Consider the following 27,344-nt stretch of genomic DNA (forward strand, 5'->3'; position numbering starts at 1 on the left):
TAGTGTGAAGGGAAAAAAAACCTAATTTGGAAATTTATTGATTCTCAAGACAAAATAAACAAGTATTCTTTAACATTAGCAAAGTATGTTCTGTATTTTTTAAAAGCAACTTTACCTGAATTTTCTAAAACAATTAGACTTTTGGGAAAACAAGACATACTTTCCGTAGATGTTGAAAAGGTTATGTAGGAACTGAAGAAACATATAAAGTGTTGTAAGGAGAGAAAGTTTTATGGATTGAAGTTAATATGTCTTGAGAACACCATGTAGAAGAAGGAAAGAATATCCTAATAAGAGTCCACACTTATTTATGAAAGATTGTTAAGATGATGCTGATTTGCAGACAGGCACAACAAAAAGACTGTTAAACAAGTAAGCTTTCAACCAAAAGGACTTCTTCTGAATTGAAAAAGGCACGCCGCCCCCCCCCCCCCCCCCCCACCCACACACACACATATTCATTCATGCAAGCACAACACAACTCGCACACACAACCACTGTATTCAGCTGCTGAAGCCCGACTGCAAGCTACAGCACCTGATGAGGGAAGCAGTCTGAGTGTTGGTGATAAGGGGGAGGTTGGGGTGAGGAGAGGGAGGGGTAGCAGGGTAGACGTGGGGGATGGTTAAGAGCTGCTTGTGGGATCATACAATAAGGACAAAGTGGGGAGAGGGTAGGGCAGCTAGGTGCAGTAGGGTAGTTAGACAGAGGGGAGGTGGAAGGTGTAGCAGAAAAGGAGAAAAGTAAAAAGCCTGAGGGTGCATTGTTGGAATAGAGGGCTGTTTAGTGCTGGTTTGGGAGGAGGATAGGTGGGTGAAGGACAGTGACTAATGGTGGTTGTGGTCAGGATGATTGCGGGAATGTAGGAATTATTGCAGGGAGAGTTGCATGTTGAATAGGTTGCTGTGAGTTGGCTTGTGCATATGTTAATGCCAGTGCCACATACATAAAGTTGATTATGACACCTTGTCAACTGAACTGGTTTATGGTGATTCATTTTGCCTGCCTGATATGATGAAACACTCGCCCAGATTTTGTTGCACCCCTGCGTGACCACATCACTAACATTCACCCTTATCTGACATTCAGGTAGGCTTTTGTATCTACCTTTGTCCATCAGGACTTTAGAAAAGTTGTTCGTATGTGATGTTAACGTGCAGATGGTGCCCTACCAGTGCTTCAGCCAACATATACCGGACCATCCCAGATACTGAAAAGAGGAGACCACACACTCAATCTGTTATTAAATAGCAAGAGTACAACAGTGACTTTAAGCATGATCAAGCCAGAATTTTTCAGAAATGCTCAACTTTGTGCCTCAGCCTGTTACAAAAGCCCAGTTGTCACCAGTACCATTTCTGAAACCACTTCTGACTGACAGACAGATGGGTGGGTATGTCCTTTTTCCAGCAAGATTTTTGATAGCACTGAGTATTTCCATTGGGAGCTGGTGTAGTAAAATTGAAACTATTCGCTATTTCAGACAATGTTTGCGGCCTTTGTTTGTGAGAGGCGAGATTTCGTGTTGAGTTTTGTTGTTGGCATTCGATTAGACAGTCTGTTCTTTGGTGAACAATTGAAGTACAGTGTAAAAATTATGCACAATTGCAGTTCCAAAAAATTATACCAGCATTTTTAAAGCTGATCTGTAAATTACTGCTCTGCCAAATTAATTGTTCTGAACCTTCAGTCTGCAAAACAGTGCAGAAATAGCTTTTGACATATTTTGGATGTTATTCAGTTAACTCAACAAATGTGGTGTGTTATAAAGTCTGCTTAATTATTCTGTGAACAAATGCACTTGAGCATTTTCAACTGTTCTCACAACCATCCATCCATGCTGTGCCATTAAGTCTCTCCTGCTTCAGTGGCCACTCTTCAGTGCGACTGTAGAATTTGATGTGATACAAGTAAAGGGAATATTCTTAACAATTTGAGAGTATTGAAACTTGAAGAAATGTCAGTTCCAGTTTGAACTTCATACTGATCAGGTGGATGGCTGTTGAGGCAAAAGAGATGACAGGCACCTGCCCAACCCCAGCTGTATTAGATTTGTTAATTTTGGGGAGAACTGAGTCAATTTATATGTTCATAGCTTCTCTTGGAAAGTATGTAAAGTCCACAATCTTGACAAGCAGCACTACTGGAGTCTGAGTGTTTGTTAGTCAGCCTACTCTCTGATTATACATTCGAAATCTATTGCTGGGCAGAGGCCCCTTGTCACTTTTCTATGCATATTACTATCTGGAGCTGTATGCATCCATGGTGCTCTTCTGTGTTTTTAGATTCCTCTCCCCACTTTTCTGTTTGCTCATAATCTCAGTTTTTACTTACATCTTGGAATCCTTTCAATTCATGTACCTCTGTTCACCTAGCTTCATACCCCAATCTCCTCCATTTTATTTTCATTGCTGTCATACTTACATCTTCCACTCAAATTTGCTCCCTGACCATTTTTTTAATTTACGTGTATCACAGATTTTCCTGACACGGATCTCTCCATTGCTCACTTAGCAACTCAGTTTTTGAATGGTCATTATATTTAAAGTCCATGTCTCCATGATGTTTAAAACTTATTCAGTTAAATTTTATTTACATTTTATTTATTTGTGTATGTATTTGCCCAAGGTGATCTAGATGGTGGAGCATTAAATTCTGCCCTTGAAGGCCCAGGGTTCAATCCCAAGTGGGGACAGGGATTTTTCCTCATTCCAATCTCTCCAGAATGGCCCCAGGTCCATTCAGCCTGCTGTCAAAATCGTGGTAGATGATGAGGGTTGCAGTCCACCTGCAACCAGGCTGATAATTTGGTCATGGAGTTGTGCCACAGACATTCCCTGTACCTCATTTATTTTCTCATCTATACAAAAAAAGGATAATCATCTCAGAATGGTACGGGAATTGTCACGGTAATAAGATGAAAATAAATGGCTCGAATAAGTACAAAAATGTTGTCATTGTTATCAAGTCACAGTATGATCAATTACAAGATGACATTGCATCTCACTGGGAGAAGTAAAGATATCCACCTCACTCTTTATACTTTAGTTTGAGTATCAGAACAGTTTTCTGATTTGTGGAGGTATTCTCTTTCAATCCCCCTCTTGAATTCTAGGACAGGGTGTATATGACCCGGGAGATCCGGGAAAAACCCAGGAATTTTTTCTTCCGGGAGAAAACCAGGAATTTTCTAGAATTCCGGGAATTTTTCATTGTTTTAGTTTTGAGTTAAATTTTTGTAACTTTGACTGGTAAGAACGAATACTCTAACAAAGAATATTACTGTATCTCGCTACTGCAGAGTAATACTGCAGCAATAAAACACGAACGAGAGAGAGAAAAAATGAAAGTAAAACTTAAGTTGCAAAGGAAATGTACTATATACAAGAACAAAACACAGTGCTCATACAAGTGTCTGCAAACCGAGGTATCTACCCCAGGCAGTAGTTTCGGGGGCGCCAAATTCATATTATTGAGTAAAAAGACCTTGTTTCACAAAGCGTCTAGCATTCAGTGCACATTGGTCTATCGATTATGATTTTGAACGCATCCCTTTTGGTTTTTGAGCATTTTTGATCAAATTCTATATTGATTTCTGAATGAATCGTAAGTTGATTTTTCAATGCGTGCGTAGTGTACATGATGTCTCTGCCAGGGGAATCCCCGTTCCATCTAGAAATAAACTTTCCTGCGCAAACAAAAGGGGACGGGTCTACGTGCAGTACACGTAAGGGTGAATGACAGTCGCTGTTTATGTGGTTGACTGGGTTTGCAAATAATTGTAATTACTAGCTAATTCCAGAGATTCAGACTACCAGAGTGGAAATAAACGACTAACAGGAATAACAGGCAACAAAGATTACATATTGTCTTCTCAGTGATCCAAGAACATGAAATTTTGACAGAAATTTTTTGGCCAGACCGCTACACTACTAAGGGCCAGTTGTACAGCCTCCGGCTAGCAGCAGCTAAAGTTCTATTCTGGAACTAGCGCAGAAAACGTGTTGTACGAACACGTAATAACACCGAACCGGAGAATAAATGCAGGATAACTAAACCGGCGATTGTGACAGGGTTTGTGAAGTTAACCAGAGAATAAATTTTGACACTGGCAGGAATAGTTACAGAATTAGTGATGACTAGATTGTTTGTTAGAACGAGGAAGGAGAAGAAACGGGGACTCCCACAAATTACGGAACAATATGACGACCAAATTTATATAAAAATATCGTACCACTACTTTTCGTTCTCACGCTTCAGAAGCTTGAAAGTATGAATGAAATGTGAAACTATTTCCTAACGTAAAACTTTTTGCTTGTAGTAGGCCTAATAGGCATTTGATATTGGTACTTCGTGAATTATATTCTCCCGTGTTATAAAAATGACCATTTGTGCCAAAACTGTCTCATTTACTTTGTGTGTGTAGCAATTGCTGGAATATTAGGCATAAAATAAACGTAATCAGATCGAGAAGCCACACCAGTTTGGATACTATTTGAATTAACAGCTTTTCTAGTATTAGACAACGACATTTCGTTTTTTCGTGCAGCAAAACGTTGACGAACTTTGATGAGGTAATAGATTCTTTCCTAGAAAGGCAAGCACGCCATGTAAAGTTGTAACAAGATTAGAGAGAAAAAAAATGTTAGGACTTAAGGATTGAAGAAATGTGTACTGTCTTGCTTGTCTCCTGTCTTTACTGGTTTTATGTATCCTATATTTAATTTTATGTCACACAAAACAGCAAGTTATTAGCTAATAGGCAATAAAGAGTGCAAATTTTCTAAAGAATTTTTGTTCTTCCAGTTACAAATAATACCATCCAGTATTAATTGTGAGTTTATTATTTTAAGAGGGGTAGGAGGATCTGCAACGAATTGACGCATGGTGCAGGGAATGGCAATTGAATCTCAATGTAGACAAGTGTAATGTGCTGCGAAGACATAGAAAGAAAGATCCTTTGTTATTTAGCTACAATATAGCAGGTCAGTAACTGGAAGCAGTTAATTCCATAAATTATCTGGGAGTAGGCATTAGGAGTGATTTAAAATGGAATGACCATATAAAATTAATCGTCGGTAAAGCAGATGCCAGACAGATTCATTGGAAGAATTCTAAGGAAATGCAGTCCAAAAACAAAGGAAGTAGGTTACTGTACACTTGATCGCCCACTGCTTGAATACTGCTCACTGGTGTGGGAGCTGTGCCAGATAGGGTTGATAGAAGAGATAGAGAAGATTCAATGGAGAGCAGCACACTTCGTTACGGGATCATTTAGTAATCGCAAAATCGTTACGGAGATGATAAACTCCAGTGGAAGACTCTGCAAGAGAGACGCTCAGTAGCTCGGAACGGGCTTTTGTTGAAGTTTCGAGAACATACCTTCACCGAGGAGTCAAACAGTACATTGCTCCCTCCTACGTATATCTTGTGAAGAGACCATGGGGATAAAATCAGAGAGATTAGAGCCCACACAGAGGCATACTGACAATATTTCTTTCCATGAACAATACGAGACTGGAATAGAAGGGAGAACCGGTAGAGGTACTCCAAGTACCCTCCACCACACACCATCAGGTGGCTTGCGGGGTGTGGATGTAGATGTGGATGTCAAACCGGTAGAGATGGGCAAACTCGTTCATCCTTGGGAACTAGTTCACTGCTGATCGTTCTTTTTTGGGAACCGTTCATTTTTACTCGTTCACCGTTCATTTGTGCTTGGTATATGGTTCTTATGAAAAACTGAAAACTAGTGGTGTAGGTGACTGAAGGATGGAGGGCACCAAGAAGGGGCACTTGCCTCCCCCCTGGAGTATAGAGTTTTTATTCATTACAGAAGTAATTTCTGTGATTCTGCAGAACCTCTCGTTTAGCCAACTGTAGCATTGTGTGGCTGATCGCAGGGAAATAATATAGGGTGGCGCATGGAAAACTGGCCCCGAGTACAGACTGCTCGTCAATTACGGACGATGTGTTGCCCGTTACGAGCAGATACAACAAACAAACAGACAAACATCTAATAATTAGGCAGTGAAGAAATAACAAGCTAATGCAAGCAACATTGGCAAAACAATCGATGATGATGTGTAGAGAGCTGGAGAAGAGAACATGTAAATCTCACGCGACGTGCATGGTCTATAGAACATTTAGTCTTGTAAACCTGTTGGTGGCTGTTTCCCAGCTTAATAGACCACAAGTGTCTTGTATAAAATTCTTCATTTCGACTTCCACTACATTACTTCACGTTGTCTCTGAGTTCGTAGGCGAAGTAGACTTTATGGAAGCATAAAATAAAACGTGGTTTTCTCATCATACTTGTGTCCACGCTTAGTAAAAATTAGGTTTTTATGTTGCATTATTAAAGTTAATGCAGCAATAATAATAATAATAATTAAGTTCGCAGTAATAAAGTTTTTGGTTTGGAAGCTCCTGAACAAATGTTTATGAGATAATAAGTAAATACGATTTTATGGCACTCTGTCTTTTCAAATGGAGAGGCACCGTTTTTCCTACTGAGCCAAAATGACACACAACCCACTTCCCCCCCCCCCCCCCCCCCCCCCCCCCAAAGAAACCAAACTAGTAGCAGGTAATGCAAATTGGAAACAACCAAACTTAAAAATAATTAGAGCCTTCCTAAATCTAATGTTTTGTATATGAAAGATACAGGAAACTCATTTTATATGAACTTTCTTACACTAAAAATTAAGAAAATTATTGGAAGTTAGTTGCTAAATCAAGTCGATGAAACCAAAAAATATATGAATAACAAAAAAAACTTGCCTTCTTATAAGTATGTCTTCTGCTGTTCATCGATATAATGAAGTGAGCTGATATGCCCTTTTGTTATCGCAAAAGACGTACCTATTACATACAACGTAATTTTTATGTAATTTACGTAACTATAAAATACTTTTTGATTATCGATCGTGGACGCTGAATAGCCAGACCCAAGTGCAAGAACAGTTTGGAACACATGTAAAATGGGCGAGCACAGTGAACGAAATGAACAACTGGATACTGAACTAACTAGGAGCAGTCGGCAGTGGAACTGAGACAGGTGGTCATGTGAAGAACGCCGAGTGCCGCCGAGGGAGACCAAGACTGAGTCGAGCATGTGACCAAGGCTGGAACGAGAACTGCCAAAGTGACCGCTGCGACCAAAGTGAACTAGTGAACTATGAACCGATCGTTCCTCGTTCCCGGGAACTATAAGTAGACCGCTGCGACCAAAGTGAACTATGAACCGATCGTTTATCGTTCCCGGAAACTATTAGTAGGCCGCCACGACCGAAGTGAACTATAAACCGATCGTTCCTTAGAATTTGTTCCTCAGTCCTTTCGTTCATCTTGGTGAACAGTTCCTTTGCACCCATTCGTTCGTGAACTACCCATCTCTACAAACCGGCTGACCGGGGGAGGAGAGGCACCACAGGACATTTTAATTTCCACTGGCCTGAATATAGTTTGATGGCACCCATTACAAAATATTACACGTTTGAATTCCACAGAGCGAAATACAGTGACGTTCGATGGAAGAATGCTGTGTGAAGAGGCGTGGCCCTGCACTTCGGCACACTTAAGACCAAATAACATTTCTTACACGTTCCCTCAAACATATATGTTTCATATATCAGACATCTTCAGAAAGATGTGCGCTACAAATTGAAGATTTTTTGAAAAGTCGATTTTTTAAATTTTTGGCGGCCTGCCTCAAACGCTAGAGGGAGGGGGAGCGCCACTATCTAATATTGTCCCTGGTTCGGAAATATCGTAGATCTGGACCTGATGCACAGAGCAGTCTGAGTTTTAGTGGTCAGGTGGTAGTCTCCACGTGACCCATGTTTATGTGATTTTGTTGTTTCCTCTTCGTTTATTGCTCTCGCGTCAAATGAAAACAAAACAGATTTCTATGACCGGCAGCTATCAAGTGAATTAAAATTCAGTCACATAATTACGGAAGGCTAAAATACATTGTTAGTTTCAGATTTTGTTTCCACCTTTCTGACAGTCAAACGTTAATCGCCTCGCAGAACCATGAAGTGTTTTTTGTTGGTTTGTTAAGGAAATTTGACTTTTTATCAATCTTTTCTGCTGAGGCGGTCAATTTATTTGAAATGGAGTGTTTTACTTCCACACTATTGTTAGTTTCAACTGTTCGCTGCATTTCAAGTTCACGTTTTCATCTTCTAGCACGTATGGCATTATGTCATAATAAAGAACCAAACATGAAATATTACGGTTCTGGTACGCCAAGAAAATATACATCTGAATCTAGACATACGAATGTGCACTTTAAGTCGAATTACCCTTTAATATGGTTCACAAAATTCCCGTACTCTTGGAGTATCCGCTAATGCCTTGTTTGTTTTATGACATAATGTAAGATCTTTTAATGTTTTACACATACGAACGTACGGGCTTCTTGCGTCATCATAGCTGCACAAGCGCGGCAACGCCTGTCATCTGGCACAACTGCTGAAACGAATCTATTTCTAACAGGTCGTGGGAAAATTTTCCGAATAGTTGTTTGAAAAGTGTTATTTTCAAGTAAAGTAAATTTCCTTCTACACAAGATGAACTTTGTGTGCGAATGTCCGATGAATTTCTTAAATCACAGAGCGTTTGACTCTCATTCAAAAATCAAATCTTTGAGGATGACCATTTAGAATATTTTCGAGCCCAGAAGATCAGACATTTATGTTGTTGTTAAAAATTTTACTGGCACGTTTGTATGATGTATCTTAAAGTGCAACACACACAAAAAAGATCAACATTATGTGTGAAAGCTTAGCTTCTCTTGCAGCTTATTAATCCAACATTATACGTGAAAGCTTTTCTTTTCTTGTAGCAACGCTATGTATATTAATTTAAACCATTACCTTTTCCTATTCGTGTATTCGCGCTGCTTAACAGTGATGTCGCTATTGGCTGACTACATCGCGTGTCCTATGCTCCGAATATTCGCTGTCATCTGCCGGCGAGATGGCTTCACATGAGCTACGACTGGCTTACAAAAGCGCACCACAATCTCGATTTGAATCCTTTGGAAAGTAACGTGCGATGTTTTGTGGAATTCGTATTTAGACTTTCGTAATACGAAAATAATGCAGTGTACATGTTTCTGCACATCAGACATCTTTTCAAAACATGCTCCCCCCCCCCTCCCGAGTTTCATTTTCTAAAGTACTGGGAAATTCTACGCCGGTGTATAAAACCACAACCATTGAAAGGTTGAAAGGATTAATAAGTTTTCCAGTTCCAAGGAAAGGCATACTAAAATGGTTCAAATGGCTCTGAGCACTATGGGACTCAACTGCTGTGGTCATAAGTCGAAAGGTATACTCTTACTTAACATGGAGAAAGTGTATTTTCATCCGGGAGAAAGTGTATTTTTAACCGGGAAATCAAGAAATTGTTTTTTCCTCATCCACGTATACACCCTGTAGGAAGGTACATACACACAAATACAGCTACCATGACTTACCCTGTACCAACTGTGTAGAATATGCTTACGAGTTGCTACCTTGTCGAGTTAGATTATTAACACTTCTCAAGTTTCATTCAGTTTGTGTTTATGAACTCTCTCTCAATCATCCAAACCTGGTCCTAGTGTAGGAGACTGCACAACAGGTTTTCCTGCACAGGCAAATTAAATTCCTGGTTGACTGATTTTTAACTACTTTGAGGTATAATATCGACAGACAGCTACACAAATAGGACCTTCTTCTCACTGTGTTATTTTTAATATCAGATAGCTAACATCATTCCTGAACTTTGAACAAGTGACGCTGTTGTCCCTAAAATCAGAGGAAATGATAGTATCTTTGCAATTACTTTCAAACAGTACAACACCTATTACACCGATTCTGGCCAGTGTTTGTTACTTGAAGATGATTTATTTCATATTGTGCCTCCAGTGCAGCAACACCACAACAGAAAGTGGAAGTGGATGGAGTAGAGAGATTCAAAGTTCTCAGCTGAGATACGTGATTGTGTTCTTTGTAGCTGTCCTTATTCTATTACCTTTTCCTTAAGGACATGGCCACTGTTTAAAATTTTAAAGAAACAGTTAAGGTTGTGGACATCACATCTGTATTTCAGCTTTTCCATCTGTCACAGCCCATGAATTTGAAAGACAAAGGAAATAAAAAAAATATTTACTTATGCATAATGGCATTTTTCAAAGGAAATACAGTGAGTGACAAAAGTCATGTGACACCTAAAATTGTGTCAGACCTTCTTTTGCCCAGTGTAGTGCAGCAACTCAATGTGCTGTGTACTCAGCAAATCGTCCATAGGATCCAGTCTGTTCCATGTAAATACAGCCCACACCATTACAGTGCCTCCACCAGCTTGCACAGTGTCTTGTTGACAATTTGGGTCCATGGCTTTGTGGGGTCTGCCCCACACTCAAACTCTGCCATCAGCACTTGCCAAGCTGAACTGCGATTAGCACTTACCAAACTGAAATTGAGACACATCTGACCAGGCCACGTGTTTACTGGTGTCTAGGCTCCAACTGATATGGTCACGAGCCCAGAAGAAGCACTGCAGGTGATGTCATGCTGTTAGCAAAGGCACTTGGATCAGTCATCTGCTGACATAGCCCATAAATGTCTAGTTTCGCTGCACTGTCCTAACAGATACATTTGTCATATGTACCACATTGATTTGTGTGGTTATTTCACCCTGTGTTGTTCGTCTGTCAACAGTGCCAGCTCTACGCGAACGCCATAGCTCTCAGTTGTTAAAATGGAGGCTATCCCTACTACGTTGTTCATGGTAAGAGGAAATGCCTGAATTTTTGTGTTATTGGCAAACTCTTGGTATTGTGGATCTCGGAATATTGAATTTCCCAACAATTTCAGAAATGGAAAGTCCCATGCATCTAGCTCCAACTACCATTTCGTGTTCAAAGTCTGTTAATTCCTGTTATGCACCCATAATCATGTTGGAAACCTTTTCACGTAGATCTGCTAATTACAAACGACGTTCCGCCAATGCACTGCTCTTTTATACCTCGTGTACATCATACTTCCATCACATGTATATTTGCATATCGCTATCCCATGAATTTTATCACCACAGTGTATGTACATGAGTTTGTGAATAGTGAGTTCTATTTCCAGCACATCACTACACATTCAGACAGCATTACAATGCGCACTGCTAATTGCCATGAAGGTAACAGAACATTTCAGTCCCTGAGTATAGTGTGTCAGGTAATTTGCAGAAAGAGCGGCTAGCAAAATAATTTTTAATTTTCATGGAATTGATACAGATTCTTAATTTCTTGCTTTGTTAGATGGGAGCTCATTGAAAATCTTCCCAGCATACAGCAAAGCACAGGACTCCATTTTAAACCCTAGAGGTAAAGTCTGCATGAAAATAATTGTGGTGCCTTTGTGACTCATTGAATCAATTCAGTTGAAACTGATCATCATCTAAAACCATTAAAGAATAAATTTATTGGGAAGAGTGTGGGAAGAATTCCAAGATCCTTAAAAAGGCTTGTGCAAGATGTGTAGTTGTCTACTTTACAGCATATCGTTATGCTCACTTCAGCTCAATAAACACTCTGTTTACTTCAGGTGCACTGTTCCAGAAAGTAACACAGTCGAACAGTGTGAAAATGTGTGAAATAAGTCAACAGTCTTGCCTTCCAGTGGTGACCCATTTAGGAGAAAAACATGCAGAACTTTACTTCTGAATTAGTTCATGTTGCTGTATCCAGCAATTTGCATATCAATACAAGCAATTGGGTTTGTGTGATCCCACCACCAACAGAACATAAATCACTGCATTTATACTGTGAATGGTGTGACACCAGCGAGCTTCATCTAACACACAATATAGGTGCCAGTATGCTGGTGGAGGACCACTTGAGTGTTATTCCTAACCATTACTCAGACTCCGTCATCTGGCTGTTATTTATATGATGACCACTGTGACAGTTTCGGACTTGTGAGGTTTACTGCACTGGCTGGATTCACAATTAGAGCATATCATTGACTACATCTGGACTTGGTTTTGAGTACTGTACTTGTGTTTTGTGTAACCAGTGTAGTCTTTCTTTCAGCCAAGTACCACGATTACATAGTTATTAACTACATTTTAACCCGTTATTCCACTAGACCCCAAGGAATTTTACACAGGTTGTTTCATTACTTTGCCCACTGTCTTTTCTGTTGCTAACAGGTCATTACTGCTGGTTTCAAATTGTTTAATATAAGACGTTGTGATACTAGGACTTCAGCTGTTAGCTGAGAACCACTTGTAGGCATGTTCATCTTTCATCTGAATTGTCTGGTAAGGTTGGGTTTATACCTTTGATTAATACACTTGTATCATCAGTATGCACTACTAGTTTTGAAACATCTTTTTAAGTCACTGGAAGATCATTTGTGTAGATTAGAAACGAGTGTTACCAGTATGATCCTTTGGCCACAGTTGTTAGTCATGCCAATGCTACCTTTACCCACAACATCCACCAACTTAGCAGCTTTACATAAAATAGCAATTTATTGTGGTCCAGCAAGCTTATAAAATTCTGTAGGTGCCACAGGCATCAAAATAATATACCATTGCTCTGTCACTAATGGAACAATGTGTTAATAAATGTCTGTAAGCAGCAATATGTTTTGGGACTCAGATGAACAATTACCATTTTGTAATGATTGTGGTGTGTGTTAATGTTTTACCTCAAGAATGGAACAGCTCACCAACTTTGCTGCTTAGGAGGCTTAGAGTTATTTTAGTATGTACAGAACTGCAAATAAATTGTACCGTGCATGTAACTCTAAATTCTTTATTTTGGATCATTCTGAATAAGCATCAGAAATTTACTGTAGTGTTCTTTCATGGACCAAAGCAGGAATGCAATGCAGCTCTTGGCTGTTCATGTGTATTCCTAATCAATATTTTCACAACAGAGTGATTGTAGAGAGAAGTTTCTCTGTGAATACAAAGTGCCTTTTTTAAGAATGTGAAAAGAAACTCGGTTTTACATCTAGTCAGATATATCATGATATCATGATATCATGTAATAGGATGGTGCAGAGAATATAGCTCTAATAGTCTCTTCTGTTTGGTGTTACACACACACACACACACACACACACACACACACACACACACACTCTCACTCACTCACTTTGTTATATTGAAGATATGGAGTGTCGGCTTGTAGTAAATGAGTTGATGTCAAAATGTACCAAAGTTTTAACAAATGCCCAAAAAGAGGTTAAGAAAAACAACAGATGTGAAGCAGTAGCAAATCAAATTTTCGGTGATAAAGTTTTGCACATAATCAATCACAGAGATGAGTATAATATTTTAGAGGATTCTGCATGTGAAACTGAATTATAATAATAATTCTTATGACAGAACACTTTTTGATAAATTTTGCTGTTTTGTTGTGATTTTAGATGTTATTTAAAATGGAAAATGGCAGAGTACACCTTTTAGGCCCTCCAAGAGATGTAAAATATGTGCACAAAGAAAGAGAAAGGATTTAAGTTAAGGAAGAACAATGGAGGAGTAGACTACTATAATAGGTTGTGTGTCTGTGCAGAGCAGTTTGCCTAGTGGAAGCAGACATTCAGCGCATATCTCTACCTGCAGTAGTTGGTGTGTGGTGTTCCATGCAGACATGAATGAAAGTGACATGAAAAGTGTTCTTTGTATGGAACAAGTACTTGAGGTGCAGGCAAATGTTTGAGCTGAGATTCAGAAGGCTGAGTGATGTAGTATAACCAAGTTGTTTTATTAACTGAGGAGAATATAAATTTTAAATGGGATTTGTTGTTTGAGATGCTTTTGTAGCTAGATCAAGAATTAAGCTCTCTTCCAGTCTATTCCATAACCCTTTGGAGAAGGAGACCTGACTGTGGCACAAAGAAGAAGAGAGGCTTGAACAGAACAGCAATAATAATAGCAACCACATATTTGAAGTTGTCGGGCAGGCAGACATGGACTTCAAGGAGTAGAGAAACTTGAATAGCTCAGTGTGTGAGCTTGATGCACACACATCCAGCCTGTGGTCAAGTTAAGACCAAAACCAAGTGAAAACACCACATTCTTTAGTACTTTTTGTCAAGGATGAATCACTTACATGGGAAAAAATGCAACCAGATTTGACTTGTGGAAATTTGCAGTTTGAACCTGGAAAGTTTAGGGTAATCTTTTGATGATAGTCACAACCCTGTGATTGAGAAATCCAGCTACAAAGGACCTAATGCAAAACACCCAGTCCACCGTGTGGTTTAATGCAGCTTTCCATGCTAGTTTATGCTGTACAAGCCTCTTCATCTCAACATAACCACTGCAGCATACATACATTGGAACCTGTGTACTGTCAAAGCTTGGTCTTCCTCTAAACTTTGTATCTCTCCATTATCAAACTGATGATTCTTGGTTGCCTCAGAATATGTCATAAATTTCTATTCTTCCTAATTCCAGTCGGTGTGTCCTCATTAGTTATCCAATCTAGCCATTTAACCTTCAGCATTTTTCGGCACCACCACATTTCGAAAACTCCTGTTGAACTGTTTATTGCCCATATTTCATCTCAGTATAAGGCTACACACTAGACAAATGCCTTCTGAAAAGATTTTCTAACACTTGAATCGTTATTATCAACAAATTTCTCTTTAAACATTTTTCTAGGTATTGGCATTCTACATTTTATATCCTCTCTGTTTTGGTCATTGTCATTAATTTTGCTGCCCAAATAGCATAATTTTATTTTTATTGATGTTTGTCTTAGTCTCTTTTCAAGACATTGTCCACTACATTCAACTTCTCTTTTAAGTCCATAGCACTCTGACACAATTATAATCTCATTAGCAAACTGCAAAGCTTTTGTTTCTTCTCCTGTACTTCAGTCCCTTCTCCAAATTATTCCTTTGTTTCCTTTACTGTTTGCTCAACATCTTAGATAGGCTACAACCCTGTGCATCTTCAGCTTTCATTTCATGCATTGTTATATTTTCTCTTTTTGTCAGTTAACCCTTCTAGTGACAAAATGTTTTATCAAGTATAACAGTGCAATACATGTTCATATGTAATTTGAGGATAATGATCAATAAACCTACTCATTTGTGATCCCTTGATGCCTCAGGACATGTCCTACCAACCGATCCCTTCTTCTAGTCAAGTTGTGCCACAAACTTCTCTTCTCCCCAATCCTATTCAATACTTCCTCATTAGTTACGTGATCGACCCACCTAATCTTCAACATCTGTAGCACCACATTTCGAAAGCTTCTATTCTCTTCTTGTCCAAACTATTTCTTGTCCATGTTTCACTTCCATACATGGCTACACTCCATACAAATACTTTCAGAAACGACTTCCTGATGCTTCAATCTATACCCGATGTTAACAAATTTCTCTTCTTCAGAAACACTTTCCTTGCCATTGCCAGTCTACATTTTATATCCTCTCTACTTCGACCATCATCAGTTATTTTGCTCCCCAAATAGCAAAACTCCTTTACTACTTTAAGTGTCTCATTTCCTAATCTAATTCCCTCAGCATCACCCGACTTAATTCGAGTACATTCCATTATCCTCATTTTGCTTTTGTTGATGTTCATCTTATACCCTCCTTTCAAGACACTGTCCATTCCGTTCAACTGCTCTTCCAAGTCCTTTGCTGTCTCTGACAGAATTACAATGTCGTTGGCGAACCTCAAAGTTTTATTTCTTCTCCCTGGATTTTAATACCTACTCCGAATTTTTCTTTTGTTTCCTTTACTGCTTGCTCAATATACAGATTGAATAACATCGGGGAGATGCTACAACCCTGTCTCACTCCCTTCCCAACCACTGCTTCCCTTTCATGACCCTCGACTCTTATAACTGTCATTTGGTTTCTGTACAAATTGTACATAGCCTTTTGCTCCCTGTATTTTATCCCTGCCACCTTCAGAATTTGAAAGAGAGTATCCCAGTCAACATTGTCAAAAGCTTACTCTAAGACTACTAATGCTAGAAACGTAGGTTTGCCTTTCCTTAGTCTTTCTTCTAAGATAAGTTGTAGGGTCAGTATTGCCTCATGTGTTCCAACATTTCTACGGAATCCAAACTGATCTTCCCCGAGGTCGGCTTCTACCAGTTTTTCCATTCGTCTGTAAAAAATTCGCGTTAGTATTTTGTAGCTGTGACTTCTTAAACTGATAGTTCGGTAATTTTCACATGTGTCAACACCTGCTTTCTTTGGGATTGGAATTATTATATTCTTCTTGAAGTCTGAGGGTATTTCGCCTGTCTCATACATCTTGCTCACCTGATGGTAGACTTTTGTCAGGACTGGCTCTCCCAAGGCCGTCAGTAGTTCTGATGGAATGTGGTATACTCCCGGGGCCTTGTTTCGACTGAGGTCTTTCAGTGCTCTGTCAAACTTTTCACGCAGTATCGTATCTCCCATTTCATCTTCATCTACATCCTCTTCCATTTCAATAATATTGTCCTTAAGTACATTGCCCTTGTATAGACCCTCTATATACTCCTTCCACCTTTCTGCTTTCTCCTCTTTGATTAGAACTGGGTTTTCATCTGAGCTCTTTATATTCATGCAAGTGGCTCTCTTTTCTCCAAATGTCTCTTTAATTTTCCTGTAGGCTGTATCTATCTTACCCCGTAGTGAGATAAGCCTCTACATCCTTACATTTGTCCTCTAGCCATCCCTGTTTAGCCATTTTGCACTTCCTGTCGATCTCATTTTTGAGGCGTTTGTATTCCTTTTTGCCTGCTTCATGTACTGCATTTTTATATTCTCTCCTTTCATCAATTAAATTCAATATTTCTTCTGTTGCCCAAGAATTTTTACTAGCCCTGGCGGCTTATGCTGCCCATGTTTTTAGCTTGCCCGGTCATCCAAATTACCGTGTCCTGTTCCCGCAGTCAGTCGTCCATCTGCCAGACCGTCGGCCCCGGTCAGGTTGTCCGATCGCCGTATGCATCAAAGAGCTCCTCTCTGGGCTTGTGTTTTTCCCAGTTCCACCTCCTTTCCGGGCACCTCTGCGCACGCCCCCATGGTGTGTGCCTCGCCCGTGCCTTCGGCTCGATTTGGCACAGAGCCCGAAGGACTCAGTCCCTCCGGAGGCCTTCCGATGCCACTTTTATTCCATCCTGGCCACATATCAGGGCTCTGGAGTTGTTTACACCGACGGCTCGATGGCTGCTGGTCGTGTCAGTTATGCTCTGACTCTAGGTGATCACTCTGAACAACATTCATTGCCAGCTGGCTGCGGCATTTTTACTGCTGAGCTGGTCGCCATCTTTCATGCCCTAGAGTATATCCGCTCCTGCTGAGATCCTTCGTGATCTGTAGCGATTCCCTGAGTGGTTTCTGAGCTCTTGACCAGTGTTTCCCTCGTTCTCGTCTGGTGATGGCTATCCAGGAGTCCCTGTATACTCTTGACCGTTGCGGCCGCTCTGTGGTCTTTGTTTGGACCCCAGGCCGTGTTGGGATACCCGGCAATGAGAATGTTGACCGCCTGGCGAAAGAGGCTACCAGTCAACCACCTCTGGAGATTGGCCTCCCGGCGACTGATTTGCGGGCACTATTACGCCGCACCATTTTCGATTTATGGGACGCTGAATGGCGCAACCTGCCCGTACCAAACAAACTCCGTCGTATCAAGGCGACGACGACTGTGTGGCGGTCGTCCATTCGGGTCTCCCGCCAGGAGTCTGTTGTCCTCTGCCGGCTGTGCATTGGGCACACTCGGCTGACACACGGCCACTTATTGTGCTGTGAGGACCCACCTCTGTGTCGCTGCGGCTCCGTTTTATCTGTGGTGCACATTTTATTGGAGTGTCCGCTTTTAGCTGTGTTCAGGCAGACGTTCGCACTGCCTGACACGCTCCCTGCCCTTTTATCTGATGACCCTGCTATGGCTGGCTTAGTTTTACGTTTTATTCGGGCAGGGGGTTTTTATCATTTAATCTGAGTGTTTGTGTTTTGTTTTATTGTTTTGTGTTGATTCTGGCCTTTGGCCTACAGTTTTAAACTCAGTTTTTAATGTGTTCTTGGTGGTTGGCTTTTCCTTTTTTTGTTCCTATGGTCGGCCAACCACCGTCACACTTTGTGTGATTTTAGTTCTTCTTGTCTGGTCTTTATCTACGTTTCTCTTGTTCTGTGTCATCTGTGCTCTATTCTGTTCATCGTTTTTATTCTCTGTGGGTGTTTTTAGGATTTGGAAAAAGGGACCGATGACCGTCGCAGTCTGGTCCCTTCAATCCCACAAACCAACCAACCCTCTACTAGCCCTCGTCTTTTTACCTACTTGATCCTCTGCTGCCTTCACTACTTCATCCCTCAGAGCTACCCATTCTTCTTCTACTGTATTTCTTTCTCCCATTCCTGTCAATTGTGCCCTTATGCTGTCCCTGAAACTCGGTACAACCTCTGGTTTAGTCAGTTTATCCAGGTCCCATCTCCTTAAATCCCCACCTTTTTGCAATTTCTTCAGTTTTAATCTACAGTGATTGTGGTCAGAGTCCACATCTGCCCCTGGAAATGTCCTACAATTTAAAACCTGGTTCCTAAATCTCTCTCTTATCATTATATAATCTATTTGATACCTTTTAGTATCTCCATGATTCTTCTATGTATACAACCTTCTTTTATGATTCTTGATCCAAGTGTTAGCTATGATTAAGTTATACTCTGTGCAGAATTCTACCAGACGGATTCCTCTTTCATTTCTTACCCTCAATCCATATTCACCTACTATGTTTCCTTCTCTCCCGTTTCCTACTCTCGAATTCCATCACCCATGACTAGTAAATTTTTGTCTCCCTTCACTACCTGAATAATTTCTTTTATCTCACCATACATTTCTTCAATTTCTTCGTCATCTGCAGAGCTAGTTGGCATATAAACTCCTACTACTGTAGTAGGCATGGGCTTCGTGTCTATCTTGGCCACTATAATACATTCACTATGCTGTTTGTAGTAGCTTACCCACACTCCTATTTTTTTATTCATTATTATAACTCTTTATTCACCTGACCAGAAGTCTTGTTCCTCCTGCCACCGAACTTCACTAATTCCCACTATATCTAACTTTAACCTATCCATTTCTCTTTTTAAACTTTCTAACCTACCTGCCCGATTAAGGGATCTGACATTCCATGCTCTGATCCGTAGAGACCATACATATAAATCAACATTTGCAGACACTTCAGTAGCTTCCTCAAGTATAGGCAAACAGTTTACCGTACCTGCTGCATCTGCGCTAGACGTTTGTCATAGGTCCCCTTGACACTATGTTACCCAAACTACCATTGGTGTCTGTAGTAGTGTTTAAAACTCTGGAAGTAATAGCCCCATCATCTGCATCAGAGTCTCCTCCAAATTCTGAATAGTCTGCTTGCTCTTCTGTGACCTCTTCCCAGTAGTTCATTACACGGTCAGCCAGACATTCATCTACTGTGGATCTATGCCATCTTCATGTCATTGTTATAGATCTAAAAGAAATATTTACGAATATCAGTATGATCCTCCCAACTATACTGGTGTGCAAAGCAAAAATACTTTTTGCACAATGTGTCACTGTCAAATAACATTGCTTGACGAAACTTGGGCCATACATAGAAAGTACTGTTATGGTATAGAACAGGATGTAACTGAAAGAAATACCCAGTGAGATGAACAGAAGACACTTTTATTCATAGACAATAATGACACTGAAGGCACTGTGATTCACGATTGTCCCCTGGAAATTACAAAAGACAGGACATGGTTCTAATAGGGAGCCGAAAAGTTGATTACAATTTCTTGTTTTAGGGCACTCCATTCTTCCACTATCATGATTGACAACTACTGGATGGTCATTGGAGCACGAGGATGCGCTGCAGTATTTCTCCCCAAAACATCCCACACATGGTTGATGGGATTTAAGCCCCAGGGGGGTGGGGGGTGGGGGGGGTGAAGGCCAGTCCATTCCCAAATATCCTCTTGTTGCAAGAGCTCCTCTGTTGAGGGAAGAGGCAGGCTAGTCCATTCCCCAAATATCCACTCATTCCAATAGCTGACCCATCTAAGCAGTTTGATGCGGTTGCACTTTGTCATCTGTAAAAATTAAGTCAGAGCCAAATGCAGTCAATCTACAAACAATATTGCTTATAAATCACTCGTGTGATCCAATATTGCTTATAAATCACTTGTGTGACATCCTAAATATTGCTCAACTGTGTGGGACCTGTACCAGATAGGAATAGCAGGTGTTGTTGAAAATATAGAGAGAAGGGCAGCACAAATTGTCACAGGTTTTTTGATCCATGGGAGAGTGTCACAGAGATGCTGAATAAACTTAACTGGCAGACTCTTGAGGAAGTATACCAAGAAAACCTACTTACAGTGTTTCAGGACTCTAGGAATATACTGCAAGTTCACCCCACCCCTTTACTTATCGCTCTCGTAGGGATCATGAAGACAAAATTTAATTACTCACAGCATACACAGAGGCTTTTAAACAGTCATTCTTCCTGCCCTCCATATGTGAATGGAACAAGAACAAAACCCTAATGATTGGTACAATGTGATGTAGTCTTTGCCATGCAGTTCACAGTGGTTTGCAGAATATAGATGTAGATCTAGAGTGAAGTGTCACAACAGTGTGAACCAGGGAGTGTACCATTTTCAAAGATTTGGAGGTCAGTATGTCCATGCAACATTATGCCTCCCCATAACATAACTCCTGGACCACCAAAACAATCATGTTCAGCAAGCTGGACGTACCCTCATATGGCTAGAGATGAGAACACACAATGCACCCAGGAACATTATTGAACATGATCATTTTGGCGATCTAGATGTTAAAAGTATGGGGGGGGGGGGGGGGGGAGTAATGTTGCATGGGTGTACTAACATCCATACCATTGAACACTCACAGGTCAACGTTATAGTGACGCTATACTCCTCCACCATGTGCATCTTTTCAGGAGTGCTTTTGGCCCTTACTTCATATTTGTGGATGATGTTATGTGAACAAATAAACTGGTGCAGGTGTAGGTCTCTTGGAACAAGAAGATATTTGGTGAATGAACTTGCTTGCACTTTCCTGTGACCTAAATCCCATCAAGCATGTGTGGGCTGTATTGGGGGAAATGTATTGAAGCATGTCCACATGCTCCAACAGCAATCTAGCGTTTGACAGTCGCACTGATGGAGGAATGGAACACTCTTATCACAAGAGTTCCTTACTTTTGACCAACATTGGAGCATGTTGCAGAGTCCGTATTGATCACAAACCCTATTAAGAACAATGTTCCGCCTTGTATAATGTCTGGGGGCATCATGAATTGCAGTGACAGTGGTTTCAAAACACTCTTACCATTGTGAAATCTGTCTGAAACCTCCAGCATCTCCAATCTCTTCCATGTACCCACAGGCCTTCTGTGATTCAAAAGCAATGTTAGCAATGACTAAATTACACTCTGTGCAGAACTTGACCAAGTGGCTTCCTCTTCATTCGTTTCCCCCCAAGTCCCCTTTTCTTCTATTTTTACATCTCTTCATATTCCTACTATCAAGTTCCAGTCCCCTTCACAAATTTTGCTCACTTTAAGTATTAGAATAATTTCTTTTGTCTCATCATACATCCTTTCGGTCTCTTCATCAACAGAACTAGTTGGCGTAGAAAATTGTCCTAATATCATGGGTGTTGGCTTCGTGTTTATCTTCGCTTCGATAATGTGTTCACTGTGCTGTTCATAGTAGCTCAGTTGCATTCCTGTTTTCTTATTCATTATTAGACCTTTGTGCATTACTCCTATCTGATTGTGTATTGATAACCCTGTACTGACCTAACAAAAAGTCCTGTTCTCCCTGCCATTCCATACCCCAATTCCCACTATATCAAACTTCAAACTATCGATTTACATTTTTAGATTCTCTGACCCACTGACCCATGTAAGGAATCTAACATTCCACACTCTGGCCTGTAGAGTGCCAGATTATTCCCCCCCCCCCCCCCCCCCCCCCCCTTGATGAGAATATTGACTTGTGCTCATAGTTGTGTGTAAGCTAGGATATACTAACACCACCATACAAATTTGCATTCAGACTGCTGGAAACTATGTTCCAGCTTGTAGATTGGGTTTTAACATTCCACTGTACTGGAAAATTATATTTAACAGCCATAAGCGGCAGGCCACATTCAATAATTATGTAATGGCTGTAAACCCAGTCCTCACCAAAATTTCATTTGTGCATCCCCCAGAGAAATTCTAAATCACACAAATAGCAACTTGCAGATTATGCAGAAGCACACCATCAATCACACATTAATTACAGCAGAGATTTGTAAACCACCAACTCTCCTCTGTCTGTCGATGCAGCCTAGGTAGGTTACTATGTGTGGTGTCACCACACTTACAGCTGACTGGGCATAGCTACAACCAGTACAGTCATGATGTAAAAGTTCTCTCTTCCCATGCAGTAAGATGAATTTTACCATATTAGAGAACTGACAAAGATAAACACTTTGAACCCTCATTGTTTAATACCAGGTAACTAGAACCATGAATCACTTCTGGCCTGGCCATGCTACAGTTATGCCACAATGCAAGTGATACCTGCATCTGTTCAGACATGCTTTCATAACAAGGTATTGTGTGAAATTAACTTTTTGTTAGCCAATAGTATTCTTGTACTTTGCAGATGAAGCCGACAGCAGTACACTTCGATGTGTTTGCTTCCTTAAACACAGTGAAATTCTTACTGGAAATTTGCGTGGCATACTGAAAATTTGGGACTTGAAAAGTTCAACTGTTAGGCCTACCATGTCATTCACAATGCCACATGAGCAGGTGCGTATACAATTGTTTAGATGCATGATATTGGAGATTATCAGTTATCCATTCTGATTTTTATTTAGCTATTTGAAATATCAAACATTTTTTGTAGTAATGTATACTGTGGTAACTAGATGGGGGCAGCAATGTCAATAGAGGCAGTTCCTTTTTCAGCCATGAAAATGATGTAAAACAAAATATGTTGCAGAAGCTCTGTAATATTAATGATTTTCATTATTGTTCTGAAAGTATTTTTAAGTGAACTGTAGTATACAGAGAAGTACCTTGAAATTCATACAGAGGGGATGGAAAATGTATGGTAACTTAAGTATAATTTATATAATTTACATGGACACACTGAGTTCCAAAACTTGTTTTGAGAGGGTTCTAGGTAGTAAAATCGTGGAAAAAATATTATTGCATTATTTGGTGTTGATAAATTCCTTATATTATACTTAATATAATAGAGGGAAACATTTCACGTGGGAAAAATTATATATAAAAACAAAGATGAGGTGACTTACCGAACGAAAACGCTGGCAGGTCGATAGACACACAAACAAACACAAACATACACACAAAATTCAAGCTTTCGCAACAAACTGTTGCCTCATCAGGAAAGAGGGAAGGAGAGGGGAAGACGAAAGGAAAGTGGGTTTTAAGGGAGAGGGTAAGGAGTCATTCCAATCCCGGGAGCGGAAAGACTTACCTTAGGGGGAAAAAAGGACAGGTACACACTTGGTCGCTCGCTCATGCGCGCGCTCGCGCACACACACACACACACACACACACACACACACACACACACACACACACAGATATATCCATCCGCACATACACAGACACAAGCAGACATTTGTAAAGGCAAATAGTTTCGGCAGAGATGTCAGTCGAGGCGGAAGTACAGAGGCAAAGATGTTGTTGAAAGACAGGTGAGATATGAGCGGCGGCAACTTGAAATTAGCGGAGGTTGAGGCCTGGCAGATAACGAGAAGAGAGGATATACCAAAGGGCAAGTTCCTATCTCCGGAGTTCTGACAGGTTGGTGTTAGTGGGAAGTATCCAGATAACCCGGACGGTGTAACACTGTGCCAAGATGTGCTGGCCGTGCACCAAGGCATGTTTAGCCACAGGGTGATCCTCATTACCAACAAACACTGTCTGCCTGTGTCCATTCATGCGAATGGACAGTTTATTGCTGGTCATTCCCACATAGAAAGCTTCACAGTGTAGGCAGGTCAGTTGGTAAATCACGTGGGTGCTTTGACAGTGGCTCTGCCTTTGATCGTGTACACCTTCCGGGTTACAGGACTGGAGTAGGTGTTGGTGGGAGGGTGCATGGGACAGGTTTTACCCCGGGGGCGGTTACAAGGGTAGGAGCCAGAGGGTAGGGAAGGTGGTTTGGGGGTTTCATAGGGATGAACTAAGAGGTTACGAAGGTTAGGTGGACGGCAGAAAGACACTCTTGGTGGAGTGGGGAGGATTTCCTGAAGGATGGATCTCATTTCAGGGCAGGATTTGATGAAGTCGTATCCCTGCTGGAGAGCCACATTCAAAGTCTGATCCAGTCCCGGAAAGTATCCTGTCACAAGTGGGGCACTTTTGGGCTTCTGTGGGAGGTTCTGGGTTTGAGGGGATGAGGAAGTGGCTCTGGTTATTTGCTTCTGTACCAGGTCGGGAGGGTAGTTGCAGGATGCAAAAGCTGTTTTCAGATTGTTGGTGTAATGGTTCAGGAATTCCGGACTGGAGCAGATTCGTTTGCCACGAAGACGTAGGCTGTAGGGAAGGGACTGTTTGATGTGGAATGGGTGGCAGCTGTCATAATGGAGGTACTGTTGCTTGTTGGTGGGTTTGATGTGGACGGACGTGTGAAGCTGGCCATTGGACAGATGGAGGTCAACGTCAAGGAAAGTGGCATGGAATTTGGAGTAGGACCAGGTGAATCTGATGGAACTAACGGAGTTGAGGTTGAACAAGAAATTCTGGAGTTCTCCTTCACTGTGAGTCCAGATCATGAAGATGTCAATAAATCTGTACCAAACTTCGGGTTTGCCCCGCTTCTCCAACATGTTAGCTGAAACAGATATATAAAGTCGGTTCTTTGTGTTCTTAAAAAATGAATTATCAACACTGAATAATACCCAAATCTCTCCCTGTCATTTTTGATTCAGCTTAGGAATTGGACATCATTTATTGACTGACAGGTTAAATGAATTATGAGGAAACTTCTTGCAGAGGTACTTGAAACATTCTTCGTCTTCGGAAAAATCTTTCACAAATTGTTTTATTAGGCGCATCTTAATACATAGAGGTGGTATAATAGTAGAATTTTGTAAGATACCCTGGTAGTACGTGCAAAGAGAAGAGCCAAAGAGCTATTTACAATAGTTACTATGTATACTAACCAGTGCAACAACTGCCACCAAAATTTTCATCTTAATGTTGTTATTAATAAAAATATTATATCACTATTACAAAAAGGAACATTGCTACTCAGCATATAGCGGAGATGCTGAGTAACTTACAGGCACAACATAAGGACTCGCGCGACTAAAGCTTTTGGCCATTAAAGCCTTCATCAACAAGAGAGACACACTCGCACACACACTCACACAAACACAACTCACAGGAACGACTGCAGTTTTAATGGTTGAAAGTTTTAGTCATGAGAGTCCTTTTGTTGTGCCTCTCTGCAACTCAGCATCTCCGCTATATGGTGAGCAGCAACTTCCTGTATTATATATCAGATATATGTTATTAGATTCACTAAAATTCTTTTTTCTGTTCTTGAGTGCTAATTATAAAGTAATGACGATTGATGGTGCTGTTTTGCTGCCATATTAGGATCCAGAACACTAAAGACCCAGTTGCATTACAAAAGCTTTTTCAGAATTGTTATGTGTTACTGAAGTGAACACAGTTTTTGGCCATTGCAATGCAACATCTGGCTGACAGTTTCCTGCCCCTATTGTCATTGTCCCTGTAGTTTTCCTCCAGCAAGTGGATTTTATTACTTTTTACCTGACACAGAATAATTTCCTGTGATTTTAGCAATTGGAATGTCACTGCAATAATTCAGTACCTGCTTCACTGGCTGCTGTGTAATATTATCTGTCCTATCTGACTTCTCTTGTTCTTTAGTGACCCTCACGGTATTACGTATGGAGGCCTAGGGTGTCTTTTATTTTCACGCTCTTTAATCGTCCTGGCCGATTTCTTCAATTCTCGAAGTGTCAGACCCCTTCTATTTTTTTTTCCATCTTCACAATTTCATGTTGTCATCTTTCCTCCTTCATCACCACCTTTCTGAATAACATTCAGAATTGTAATTCGAGGATTTATCCTCACACCAAGGTGATACCATAGACAGTCGACCATGAACAGTCTTGAAGAATAATTCCACTGACTGCAACCATAAATTGCAGGAAAGATAGCATTCGGATTCGGTGGACTGTCATTCAGAAGATAATGGTGGATCGGAGCGTCTAGAAACTCAACAGTTCGTACAAACCTTAAACATCAACAAAAATGGTCAAAGGTTAATTGAAACTTGTAGAAACCATAACCTGGTCTTAACATCAACATGTTTTAAGAGGAAACCTCACAAATTAAAAACCTGGAAACACCCTGATTTCCAAAAGGGCAAATGGCAACTGGACCATGTATGCATGGATAAATTTCACCATCGTGAAATCTACAACGTCAAAGTTTTAAGGGGTGAAGACTCGGGGTCAGACCACTATGTTGTGTAGATCAAAATAAAATTAACACCAATGGTAAGGAAAAGAGCTCAGAAAAAAAACCAGAAGAAAATTCAACCCAACCATCTTAACAAAAAATGATGAATACACTAGGAAATCAGGTGAAGGGTCTATCAACTATAACACACTAGAAGAATTAACCACCAAATTAAAATCCGTAGCAGAAGAGTTGCCTCCAGTAAATCCCAGGAAGAAACATGAGTTGTGGAATGCAGAATGTGACCAGGCATTAGAAAGAAGACACCAAGCTTGGATAAAGTATCAAACCCAAAAGTCTGAAGAATCACATCTAGAAATAAACAAAGAAAGTCAACCCATAAATCATCAGACAGACAAAACGCAAACATCTTAAAAATACCCTAGGAAAGATAGAAGAGAACTTCCAGAAGAAACAGTCAAGAGATTACTACAAAACCTTTGGGAGATATCTTAAAAAGTATGAGTCCTCGACATTGGTGCTGAGAGATAAGTCAGGAAAGTTTGCGCATAGTAATCAAGAAAATGCAGAGATCCTTGCAAAGGCATGTCATGAAGACCATGTATTTGCAGAAAACTGGAACAATGCTGGAAAACCTGTAGTAATAAATCTCCACCGACATCTTATTGAAATGTGGATCGTAGAGAAAATTCCAGAGCACTGGACCTCAGGAATAATCCGTCCATTATTTTAAAAAGGATATAGAACCAACCCAGATAATTACAGAGGAATAACCCTTCTGGACTGCACATACAAAATTTTCTCCCGCATAAATTACAATAGGATCAAAAAT

The 27,344-nt window shown here is 40.5% G+C and overlaps 1 protein-coding gene across 1 annotated transcript in view; it reads left to right on the forward strand.

Annotated features, from left to right (window-relative positions):
• LOC124613950 (nucleoporin Nup43) overlaps window positions 1-27,344 on the forward strand; it is a 202,703-nt gene that overhangs the window by 137,198 nt on the left and 38,161 nt on the right. The window contains exon 5 of the mRNA XM_047142718.1: window positions 22,680-22,828. Within this exon, the coding sequence (XP_046998674.1) occupies window positions 22,680-22,828 (149 nt within the window). The remainder of the gene's footprint in view (window positions 1-22,679; window positions 22,829-27,344) is intronic.

This window comes from Schistocerca americana, chromosome 4 (assembly GCF_021461395.2).
Source record: "Schistocerca americana isolate TAMUIC-IGC-003095 chromosome 4, iqSchAmer2.1, whole genome shotgun sequence".
Classification (NCBI taxonomy): Eukaryota; Metazoa; Arthropoda; class Insecta; order Orthoptera; family Acrididae; genus Schistocerca; species Schistocerca americana.